This window comes from Podarcis vaucheri (genome assembly GCF_965113315.1).
Source record: "Podarcis vaucheri genome assembly, chromosome: 1".
Classification (NCBI taxonomy): domain Eukaryota; kingdom Metazoa; phylum Chordata; class Lepidosauria; order Squamata; family Lacertidae; genus Podarcis; species Podarcis vaucheri.
Window position 1 is genome coordinate 8,991,578 of NC_138759.1, and position 12,892 is coordinate 9,004,469.

The 12,892-nt window shown below is 47.5% G+C and overlaps 1 protein-coding gene across 3 annotated transcripts in view; it reads right to left on the reverse strand.

The window, feature by feature from the left end:
- Positions 1–12,892, reverse strand: part of RTN1 (reticulon 1) — a 127,902-nt gene that overhangs the window by 59,258 nt on the left and 55,752 nt on the right. For all 3 annotated transcript variants that reach the window (XM_082217549.1, XM_082217548.1, XM_082217550.1), the window contains exons 2-3: positions 8,717–9,451; positions 4,276–5,079 (exon numbers count right to left, since the gene is read on the reverse strand). In XM_082217549.1, the coding sequence (XP_082073675.1) occupies positions 4,276–5,079; positions 8,717–9,451 (1,539 nt within the window). The remainder of the gene's footprint in view (positions 1–4,275; positions 5,080–8,716; positions 9,452–12,892) is intronic.

Genomic DNA, 12,892 nt, shown 5'->3' on the forward strand with positions numbered 1-12,892 from the left:
TTGCCTCAGAACAACCACAACCATTTGCCCAGGTAAACATCTACTTCAAGATGCCCTGTTCCAAAAAAACTCATTTTTGAGAATCCAGAATATAGGTTATTATGATAAAGGAATAGCTCTGCTTCTTAACTGACATATGTACACTTCTCTAGTACAACATTGGCTGTGAGTCCTGAAAACCTATTCCCTGCCTTGCAGACCTTTTCCTACCTGGTGGGGTTCAGACTGACTCCAGCTACAAAAGCTGAGGCTACTGAAGAGGCCAAATAGCATCTTGGTTGCCTCTTAGCGCAGACCGAGGTCATCAAGCCTGAACTTCCACAGCCACCACCTGCCATAAACCACCATTGGCAGCAACAGAAGCAGACGTGTTCTATGCTTAAGATAACAAGTTTTTGTCTCTTGCCAATTATGCTGTTTTAAAATGTGCATTCTATATCTGACTTCCTTTAGCGATATTGTCTTTTGAAATGTTTAAGATTTTTTTGTTAAAATTGCTGCATTGAATGTGCATTTAATAATAATGATGATGATATTGACATTTATACCCCACCCATCTGGCTGGATTTCCCAGCCACTCTGAGCAACTTACAGCATACGTTAAAACATAACCAAACATCAAACATTAAAAACTTCCTGATATAGGGCTGCCTTTAGGTGTCTTCTAAAAGTTGCATAGTTCTTTATCTCCTCAACATCTGAAGGGAGTTGTTCCACAAGGAGGGTGCCACGACCAAGAAGGCCCTCTGCCTGTAGTTGCCTTCATTTGCAGTATTTTATTTTAAAATTTATAAGATGATATTTGACTTTTGTGTTCATTATGTTGCTTTGAATGTATACTTTATATTTTACTTCCATCAGGAATGTTTTTTCTGGATTGTTTGGGTTTGATGTTTTAATGCAGGTTGTAAACGATTTTGAGATTTCTTTCTTTCTTAAAAAATATAAAGCAATATACAAATGATAACAATAAAGGTAAAGGGACCCCTGACCATTAGGTCCAGTCGTGACCAACTCTGGGGTTGCGGCGCTCATCTCGCTTTATTGGCTGAGGGAGCCGGCGTACAGCTTCTGGGTCATGTGGCCAGCATGACTAAGCCACTTCTGGCGAACCAGAGCAGCGCACGGAAACGCCATTTACCTTCCCGCTAGAGCGGTACCTATTTATCTACTTGCACTGTGACATACTTTCGAACTGCTAGGTTGGCAGGAGCAGGGACTGAGCAACGGGAGCTCACCCCGTCGCAGGGATTCGAACCGCCGACCTTCTGATTGGCAGGTCCTAGGCTCTGTGGTTTAATTTATTGATAACAATAATAAAATAAGAATAGAGTTTTAGACAGTATGAGAGTTCAGTTCTGCACTTTTCATCATTGCCACTGGATGGCAACAAACGCTCAAAAGAAAGAACTAGCTCTGCTGCAAATCTCAGATCTGTTTGCATCTCACCATCACGTTTCAGGGCCTGCGGAAGCAAAACTCATAATAAGGTCACACTGCAAAGTGGCCGGGAAGAAAAAAGGAGACGATGAGCAGCAGTCAGAAAAACAGAGGCAGCTTTCAAAGCTCTGTGTGATGCAACCTTCCCAAATGAGGACATCAGTGGTGTCATAGCTCACATTCTGTTTTGCACTTGCACATTTTAATCTGGTTTTTAGATGGCTTGGTTAGGCCTCAAGAACAGGAGTGCCAACTGATAGGCGTTTTAATGCATCTATTTGCCGAATAACAGCACACTCGATAGTAAACAGGCTGATTAAATATCTAAGAGTTGGCAACCCTGTTCTCAAGACTGGAGCAAGCCATATTAAATCCAGATTAAATTTTGAAGATGCAAAACAAGACACAAATATACACAGAGAGAGGGAAAGATATGCCTCTTGCCTCACCAGGGTTCACCCTCGCCCGTCAGATATTTTTGAAAATAATTAATTGTTAACCTGACTCAAGAATGCCCGTATAATCCCGCAAACTGACACCACTGTATTCACTACCATTATGCTGATATCCTTTCTGCCTACGCTGTGGAGGCAACATAAAATGTCATTCATATTATTTGGAGAAAAGTGCAAATTGGCTTGGTTTTGAACCACTCTGCCATGGCTGCCTTGCCCCCCAAAGCATTCTGGGAACTGTAGTTTAGTGAAAGTTCTGAAGATTCTCTGTTCCATAAAATCACTCTCACTACCAGAACTATGGTTCCTAACATGTCCAAGTCCCAAACTTGGCACAAACTCTCCCAGGTGTCTAGCCTATCATATCTTACAAGGCTGGCATGATAAAATGAGGGAACCCCTGACTGTACTGTCTTGAGTTCAATAGAGGAACAGTAGGATTTTAAGAGATGAATAAGGCAGATAGATAGGTAGGTAAGTATCACTCAGTGCTCCTGACTAGTAAATTGGCCAAAGCTGAAGTTATCTAACAAAGCTTGAAGCAGTTTACAATAGGAGTGAATTTAGCTCTATTTTTCTCTTTTTATGGGCAAACATAATGGTTTTCATCTTGGCTATGTATCAAGAAAAGCTGACAAATGGTACTGCCGATAACAGGAAAAGCTCCCAGAGTATATTAGGAAATAATGAACAAAAGCTCCAGGGAAATCTATCGCAGCTGCTGCTTTTATTATTATTATTATTATTATTATTATTATTATTATTATTATTATTATTATTATTTTAAATCACTGTTTATGGACCAGCCAACTCTGAACGATTTCCTTTCTGGGTTTGGTACATTTCATAGCTTTCTATCTAAGCCAAGAAAAACAAGATATGCGCAGCAGAAATTCAACAGAAGTGCACTTTTGGCCAAGGGGGTCCATGTGGGAAGGACGTTTTTGCCACCCATCTACATGCATGCTAGGGGACTGTCCTGAGCAAGGAAAGGTTGGAGCTTCCCATGCGCTGTGCATGAGATGAGCAACAGGCTATCAATGGCTACAAACTACAATGGCTATGTACGATCTCCAGTGTCGCTTGAAGGAATCAGAGGCCAGGAGAGTGCTATGGCACTTGGGTTCTGCTTGTGGGGTTCTCAACAGACACCTGGTTGGCCACTGATAGAAAAGGATGCTGGGTTGGATGGGCCTGATCCTGCAGGGCTGTCTTTCTGTTAATGCAGCTGTTTATGCAACGTGGCAGTTTTTGCATTTAGCTAATACAGTGGTACCTCTGGTTAAGAACTAAATTTGTTCCAGAGGTCCGTTCTTAACCTGAAACTGTTCTTGTCTTGAGGTACCACTTTAGCTAATGGGGCCTCCCGCTGCTGCCACACAATTTCTGTTCTCATTCTGAAGCAAAGTTCTTAACCCGAGGTACTATTTCTGGGTTAGCGGAGTCTGTAACCTGAAGCGTCTGTAACCCGACGTAATATTAATATTAATATTAATAATATGTAATATTACTGTAATATTAAGAGGTGATTTTCCGAAAGGGAACACCATTTGTGGTCAGCATGGGGACGCCTGAAAATATCTGAGAACGTGTGCAAAGTGGATTGTTTTTATGCCGCAAAAGCAAGTGGCCAAACCAACAACAAAAGGAGCTTGGATATAGGCTGCATTGAAGACAACACCCATAGTTCATCTCGGTCGTAATCAACTCTGTTTAAGAACTTCTCCCAGCACATGAATGTACTTACCTTGAAGGGAAGACAAGACTCCTAATTCCTCCTGTTTCTGCTACACTGGGTAGCTCCACACTGTCACACCATGACACACTTTTAACCCAAAAATGCCTTCAGGAACTCATTTCTTAATCTTTTATCATACAATTGCATAATGGTAGTGGTGCTCCTTTTGCAACCCACCTTGGATCAGGCCACAATCCACTAGAGAGGGCCAGTGTACTCAGTAGCGTAGCGTGGGGCAGGGAACACAGGGACAGTCGCCCCAGGTGCAAAATTGTTAGGGGCAAAACATTTTAGCACCCTGTGCTGCCTCAATACGGCTGCACACTGCCATTGCTGGGCTCCATTTAAAACAGCTTCTCCACCCAAACCAGGAGTTGACCTCCCCAGACAACGGAACGGCTCTTCATTCCTCATCTCTATGGCTGCAATCTCCTGGGTGATCCAGACACCATTAGGCAGTTGAATGTGCGTGCATACTCCATCCGTTTCCCTCTCACCCACCCTTTCTGCACAGCCCTGGACACTGGCAAACCATGCTATGCCACTGAGTGTACCAGACAAAGCTAGCGTCCACCAGCCCGGTTCATATTCTGGGCAACGTGCAATCATTTAGAGGATGAACAAACGGACATACAAAATTACCTTTCTGCTTATTTAGGAACGGGAGAGGTGGGGAAGGCCAGGGACTCCTTGCCGCCGGGTCTTTGGACGATGGTTTGTTTGCGGCAACAGCTGCTGCCGCCTCGGCCGATTTCTTCTCTGCTACTTTGTCCTTTGTCTCTTCGGTGCCAGCAGCCGAAGCAGGTGTTGGGTCAGGGTTCGCTTTGGGCGAGGTGAAGGAGCACTTCAGGTATGCGGCAGAGTCCGCAAGATTCTCCCTGTTCATCCTGCTCTCCTTCAAGCTGCTTACGTTGTAATTTGAAGCCCTGCTGTTCTCGTTCCTGGAGTGGCTCTCTTCTTGGATGATGTCCATAATGACGGGCTTCATCAGGGGCGAGTCGTGCTCCCGCTTCGGGCTCTCCTCAGAGGCCGACGAGGCGTCGCACGACTCGATGATGAGCTCGCTGTCCAGTTCGGCCTCGCGCTCCTCTCTCAGGATGCTGTACTGTATTGAAGGAGAAGCCGGGGAGGGAGGAGGGCCCCCGGCGTGGCTGAAGGTCATGTAATTGGAGTGGAGGACCTCCTCAGCGGCCAGCGGGTCTTCTGAGACCAGCTCTATCTCGGAGTCGCCAGACTCGGCGCTGCTCCCTTCGTTGTCTCCGGGAGGTCCGCCGGCAGCTGCAAATTCCGGAACCTTCTTTTTAGGACCTTGCTTGTCTGGCGCAACAGCTGGAGACCTCTGGCCTTCTGGGTGTTCGTGGGAAAAGCCCTTTGCTTCTTTAATGGCACTGATAAGCTCGTCTTCAGACAGGCTTCCCTTACCTTGGGCCTCTGCGCCAGAAGCTTCTGGGGTTTCAAAGGAGATGACCGGGTGGTGGGAGGGATGGGGTGAAGGAGAGCAAAGAAGCAGGGAGGGGAGAAAACGAGACAGAATAAAAGAGGGGAAGAGAAGGAGAAAAAGTTAGCAAAAATTGTATTTTGTCTCTTCAGGAAGCAAAGAGCACCTGATAAATATTATTCAGAAATCTGAGCTGGAGAAGTTTGAGCATTTCCTCAATCTGGTGTTTTGGACTACAGCGCTTATCAGGCACAGCCAGCACAGCTGCGCTCAAATTATAAAGCAGCTTGTTTTGTGTGTAGATAAGAAGGACTGTTCATTCCGACACTATTGCAAGGAGGAAGCAGGGTTTCAAAATGTATTACGTTTAGAGATGGGGACAGAAGCATTCAAAGAAGGGTGCTTGGATCTGTGAGACAACTGAGGTGGGCAGAGTAAACCACAAGCATGTTGTTTTGCCTCAATTCTTCTCAAACCCTAAACCTCCTCTTCCTCCACCCTTAAGGCTGCTGGAGTGCCCCCAGGTGAACTCACTTCTTGACCCAAGGGGTCTTCAGTGATGGGGATGGCTGTTTGTTCATTCTAGCCATTTTTGGACCTTCATGGTGCTCAAATCCATGGACAACTCTGCTTGAACAAGCAGAGATGAAGACAGCAACTTTGAAAACAGCTGACAGGGCGAGCAACCATTTCCCCCCACGCTTGCAAAATCTCTCGAGCTTTTGCAAGTACTCAAAGAAAGCACTTAAAAACAACAACCCAAGGATGCCGATTGTTTTTTCAGCTAATGTTCATGCATCCCTAATGACATGTGATACAGATCCCATCTATACCATATATTTAAAGGTTTCCCCCCCCCCAAGAATCCTGGGAACTGTAGTTTGTTGAACATGTGGAGAGTTATTAGGAGCTATTGCGGGTATAGGGCAGTACATAAATTTAATAAATAATAAAAATCAGCGCTATTTTCTAGAAAAAGAGGTGCTGGAACTCAATATGAACCCCTCCTTTGTTCTCTTATGATGGCAATGGCGCTCACCTGAGAGGTGCCAGAACTCAGTTCCGGTGAGTTCCAGCTGAAAAAAAGTCATGATAATAAAAACAACCACAACACAGTTGTTGTTGTTTTTTGTCGCTGTCATTGTTGTTAGAATTTACCGTATTTTTCGCTCTATAACACGCACCCGACCATAACACGCACATAGTTTTTAGAGGAGGAAAATCCGTAGGCATGCCACCCGTAGGCATTCCCTCCATAACACGCACAGGCATTTCCCCTTACTTTTTAGGAGGAAAAAAGTGAGTGTTATGGTGCAAAAAATACGGTATATACCGCCCTATACCCAGAGGTCTCAGGGCAGTTCACAGGATAAAATCAGAATATAAAACCACAAAATACATAATCAAATAACATCATCAACAACCCAAGCCCAGTTCCTAGCCCCCTTACAAATTACAGTTCCCAAGACTCTTTATAGCACTTGTATGCCACAAAGCCACTTCCGATGTAGAAGGAGGTGGGGTTGCGGGCTTCACCCTCCCACCATGCGCACAGGGGCTGCCTCTCAGCCTCCGTGCGATTGAGGGAATCCCGACTGCATCATCCCCTGGCCAGCCAATCGGCTGGCCTGGGGTGTGTGGCCTGCTCCATTTAACGCAGGGGCAGCCTGGGATCTCCCTCTTTGCCGCTTAGGCATTGTTATTGTTATGTAGATGGAAAGGAGGGAGGAAGCGCCATCACTTCCCCCGCATATTGAAGGGTGGTCCGATAAAGGATTCCGGGGGGCGTGGCCCTGTCTGAAGCCTGGGGAGGTGAGGGCCTAAGGCATGCCCCCGAGCGGTAACCCTGGGGGAGTTCCTAGTTGATGTGCATCAGCAGGACGCCCCCTACTGATGGTTAACCCTTCTCGGACTTCAAGCAAACAGGCTGAAGCCGGATAGTCGGTTAGGACCAATGCCTAAGCCAATACCGCTCATCACCTGTAACCAATACAGTTGTGGCCATATTTCGCCCATTAACCTTAAATATCTGTGTCATGTGTCTTTATTTCCACTGGGGGGAGGCGGGAACTTGCCACGCAACTGTCAAAATGGCTATAAAGGTATGGTACGAATGCAACCAGAGTTTGATTCTTCCCTGCTTCTGAGCTGTAAGAAGTCCCGAGCAATCTTGACACAGGAGAGAGCACTGGACATTCACCCTGCCTTTGTTACAGCTTGCTGATGTACAATTCCACAGGTATTAATGTGTGCGTAGAAGCAAGCACTCAGGGAGGCTGTTGCAGTCCCAAAGGAACACCAGGCCCTTGGGATACAAAAACATCTCTCTGCCCCAAAATTTCTGTTTTGCTTTAACTGTTTGTTTTGTGCTCTATAATTTTAACAAGAAATTTAACAATGCTGCCAAACCAGGCAGGCTTCAGTCCCAAGTACCAGAAGGTGGCTGCCATTCAAGCCATGCACTCGTTGAGTTTCTTGAGGCTGCCAACTGCCAATTAGTATCCTCCGTCAATGAGAACGCTACACCAAATCTAGGGCTACACAATATATCAATATAACGCTCCAAACCAGGGCGAAGTCTGGATCGTGATATCAGGTTTATAATTTTTGATCTGGCAATGTATATTGCGAATCATGATGTGTGTGCGTGTGCGCGCGCACGCTATGCAAATATCACACTGTGGGGAAAACCATGAAGCCAGCCAATGCTTCTCTCAATTCCTGCAGTCCCTGTTAATCCTGCCGACCAAGCTGTCCCTTACTTCATGCAGGAAGCAGCGAATCACAAGAACAGGCGCTGGCAAAAATCACGATGCAGGGAAAACCAGGAAGGCAGCCAGTGCCTCCACATAACTCCATCCTTATTTCAGACATTGTGATATATTGTGATGTTTAGCTGGTGATATACCACAAGGCTGAAAACCAGATATTGCCCAGCCCTACTGTTTGCCTCTACATAGCTCCATCCTTATTTCGGACACTATGATATATTGTGATGTTCAGCTGGTGATATACAGTGGTGCCCCGCAAGACAAATGCCTCGCAAGACGGAAAACTCGCTAGACGAAAGAGTTTTCCGTTTTGGAGGTGCTTCGCAAAACGAATCTCCTATGGGCTTGCTTCGCAAGACGAAAATGTATTGAGAGTTCCTGCGGGTTTTTTCCCCTTTCCGCCCCTTTTTCTAAGCCGCTAAGCCGCTTATCAGCTGATCCGATAAGCCGCTAATAGCGCTAATCCGCTAATCCGTCAATGGGCTTGCTTCGCAAGACGAAAAAAGCGCTAGACGAAGAGAATCACAGAACGGATTCTTTTCGTCTTGCGAGGCACCACTGTATTGTGATGTTGAAAACCAGATATCACCCCCTTCTCGCCAAAACCTAAAGGGAAGGCTGGAAGGGCATTCTCAAGACCCTTCAGTTCTGATGCCTGAGTCCTCACAGCCCACTCAGAAGCATCTGTGACAACGATGCAAATGGCCTTAATTCCATGCAAGCTTCAGCCCCAGAAAAACTCCCACATGGGGATCAGTGCTTAATATATATACACCACAGAGCCACATGGACCACAGTTGCTTCACACCGTAACAAATAATCCCCAAAGAAAGATGTATTTATATCCATGCTACCGAGTACAAGAAGTCTTTACCTGTCCCTGAAGAAGGCGGTGTAATGGAGCCTGGGCTATCATCTTCTGGCTCGGACACCGTCACCGTGGGAACCACTTCGTGGCTTGGTTTGAGGCCTGTCTCTTGCTTTTCTGGGGTTTTCTCCCTTGCAACAGGCCCCTCTAAGGTTTCTATCTCAGTCAGCGTAATCTTGACGGGCGCTGTTACCGTCGGGTGGCGTTGCTGGTTGCCAAACGTCTCGGATGGAAAAGTTGACCCCTCAAATAAGCCTGGCTCTTTGGCCCCAGGTTTCCCCTCAAAAACTGTCCCTTTAGGTCCAGCAATATCCTCCAGGCGTTTATTATTCAAGCTCGGAGGCCCCACATCTCCCAAGCCTGTGTCACACCTCTCCTGACATTTGATCTCTTCCGATCGACTGATGTCCATGTATTTATAAGCGTCCGATTTCATCTGCTCCATGGGATCAGCAAAGGTTTTGGTGACGTCGCTGGATTCTGCCGGGGTCATCTCTATCCCCGAATCGGAGCTAAACAGGCCGCGGGACTCGAACGCAGTCCCGTCCTGGGTGTGAAATCCTTCCGTGCTGTCTGAAGTCGTAACCTGGCTGCCTGCTTTGGGGAGGTTGCCGGTGAAGTAAGAGGAATCCTGAGATGCATAGAAGTCATCAGAAATCAGGGAAGTGTAAAAGGAGCCATTGCCCCTTTCTGATGTCTTGGAAGAACTGTAATCGTAGAAGTGAGAAGCCGCCATGCCTCCTAAAACAAACACAGAAATAAGGTTTAGTGTGTGAGAAAGGGGAACCTGCTACCCTCCCTGTAAAGACTAACCATATATGTGTGTGTGTATTTATAATTTTTATTAAATTTTCTGTTTTACAATTTAAAATACTCATTTTACATCCTTAAGATATCAACGACTTCCCTTCTTCTCTTTCCATGGTTCACTTTACATATCATAAATACCTGCATATTTTACAAAAACTATACTAATCGGTATTCCATTATTGCATCCATCAAAACCTATTTGCACTGTTGAATTTATCTTAATGCTGCCAGCGTTTTCAGCTGTACACAATTATTTCCCATATATTGAATAAACGTTTTCCAATCTTCTCTAAATGTACCGTATTTTTCGCCCCATAAGACGCACTTTTTCCCCTCCAAAAATGAAGGGGAAATCGGGGTGCGTCTTATGGGGCGAATGCCTGCAAGCCTCGCGCGCCCGGCAGGAGGTCCCACCGGGTGCGCGAGGCTTGGGGCGGCAGCCTGTCGCCCGAAGCACGGGGAGCCCTCGGGAGGGCTCCCCCTGCTTCGTACGAGTGTCTGCAAGCCTCGCGCACCCGGCAGGAGGTCCCACCGGGTGCGAGAGGCTTGGGGCGGCAGCGGACTGCTTGCGCGCACCTAGAAGCTTCTAGGTGCGCGCAAGCAGTCCGCTGCCGCCCCAAGCCTCGCGCACCCAGCGGGACCTCCTGCCGGGTGCGGGAGGCTTGGGGCGGCAGCGGACTGCTTGCCGGCATGCAGAAGCTTGGGGCGCGGTGAGCTCAGCGCGCCCCAAGCTTCTAGGTGCGCGCAAGCAGTCCGCTGCCGCCCCAAGCCTCGCGCACCCAGCGGGACCTCCTGACGGGTGCGGGAGGCTTGGGGTGGCAGCGGACTGTTTGCCGGCATGCAGAAGCTTGGGGCGCGCTGGGCTCAGCAGGCCCCAAGCTTCTAGGTGCGCGCAAGCAGTCCGCTGCCGCCCCAAGCCTCGCGCACCCAGCGGGACCTCCTGCCGGGTGCGGGAGGCTTGGGGCGGCAGCGGACTGCTTGCCGGCATGCAGAAGCTTGGGGCGCGGTGAGCTCAGCACGCCCCAAGCTTCTAGGTGCGCGCAAGCAGTCCGCTGCCGCCCGAAGCCTCGCGCACCCAGCGGGACCTCCTGCCGGGTGCGGGAGGCTGACCTCAGCTTGCCCCAAGCTTCTGGATTAGCGCAGGGGTCCGCTAGCCCTGGGAGAGGTGCCCGGCTCTCCCACGCAAGCGGAGACCTTGCCTGCACGCAGAAGCTTGGGGCGCGCTGAGCTCCGCATGCCCCAAGCTCCTGGTGTAGCGCAGCGCACCTGGGGGGGAAATAATATTTTTTCCCTTTATTTCCCCCCCTAAAATCTAGGTGCGTCTTATGGGGCGAAAAATACGGTATGTTGGTCTTGTTCGCTTATTCCATATGTTAAGCCTGCAAGTTGTGCATATTCTGTCAACTTAAGTTACCATTCTTCTTTGGTTTGGACTTCTCTTGTTTTCCATTTTTGGGCTAACGAAACACAGGCCGCAGTTGTAGCATACATAAGTAACCTTTTCTGACACCTGGGAATTTCAGTCTGAATTATCCCAGACCGAAAGGACTCTGGGTTTTTTGGGAAAGTACTTTTAAACATTTTAAAACATATTTTTTTTTACAATACAAAAAAAATATATGTGAAGACTAACCCTTCACCATCATGTCAATGGATGGGTTTGAACATCATGGTCAGCCAGAGTTGCTGTCTTACCATGGTTTATTGAACAGCATGTTGGTCCACGGTGAATGACGGCTTCCCCATCACGCCTCCCCTTGTGTAAGTGGGAGAAACCTCACTTAAGCTTGATTTCCTGTGATGTCCTAAGCCAGGATTCTCACCTGCCGTTCCTTAAAATGCCAGGATTCAAAAGCTAACAATAAACCGTGGTTGAAGGCTAGCTAGCGATTCTGGCTTGTCAGGGAGCAGCAAACCAGGATCCCAGGTTCAGACGTAACAGGCAACCGAGCTCCATTGCGGCTTCTTGGTTTGTTTCTTCCATTTGCACCAGGGAAGGAGCAAAGCAGGAAGAATCAGGAGGTGTGCACCACCAGCATGCTGATAATTCCCACGAAACATGTCCACATGTTCATCATTTCCAATAATCTCCATGCTGGTTTATATACACAGGGGAAGACTATGCCAAAACCAACCAACCAGAAAAGAGCTGATGTTCTCAATAAGGTCTCCACTTAGCCCATGGGGGTCTAAGGCTTAAAGCTTTGTTCATTGCTCTATGGTGGCCTCCACAACCGGGTGCTTCCACATGTTGAACTACAAATACTTTCTCTCGCTCTCTTTGTGGCAGCATCACTGCCACAAGGCAGAGCTTTTTAGAAAGATCTCTTTTGATAAGCCTGCTCAGAACAATGGAAGGCTGTATAAGGAGTTGGTAGAACTAGGATGCACACAAACAAAGTTCATGCCTACAGGCCAGTGGTGGCCAAATAACCTCTTGCGTGGTGGCTACCAAGTCTTTCTTTCTGAGCCATGCGTATTTTGGCTACTGGAGACTGCGCACTCAGACCCCTTGCCTACCCCAGCTGCACCAAATCTCCCTGAAGTCATTACTACTAGTCTCTAGCACGCTTTTCAAGAAACAGAAGTCCCATCTTCCATGGCTGGGGCTCCTGGGAGTTCAAAACCTCTGGAGGGTACCAGGCCGATGAATACTGGGTTAGAAAATGCAAGCAGTTTATTGGGCTTACGGGCTTAAGACATCAAATTTACATGCTGCTGTACCCCAGTAGATGGTGCTCTTAGTCTTGGCTCAGTGGATGGAAGGGGGGGCAGTGCAGGTATGCACTATTCAAACACCTGCCTGAAATGCTTGTCACAGCAGAGAGCTCTCTGTTGTAGCAGCCAGGGTACAAACAGGCCCCAATCTGCAACAGGGTGCTCCCCTCACACGTAGGAAAGGAGGAGGAACCCAGAAGAATGGCGCGCAAGGCCTTATATAGACATTTTGAAATTGCCACCCTGTAGATCAAGACCACCCCCAGAAACATCATACAATCATCACAGAAGGGGTGTAGCTCAAGACCACCAACCCAGATACATCATACCTACATCACAGAAAAGGTGGTCTAAAACAGAAATTTGAATATTGTTTATCTCCTGTCTGGCAGGTTACTTGATTGGATGCACTGAGCAAGTGGAGTTAACTCTTTCTTAGCAAAACCAGGATCTGCACGGGAGTGTCGGGCCTAATCAGTGCAACAACTCGTCTTATTTTTATTTATTTATTTATTTATATATACATACCCCACCCATCTGGCTGAGATTCGCCAGCCACTCTGGGTGGCTCCCAATCGAGTGTTAAAAACAATATAGCATTAAATATTAAAAACTTCCCTAAACAGTGCTGCCTTCAGATGTCTTTTAAAGAGA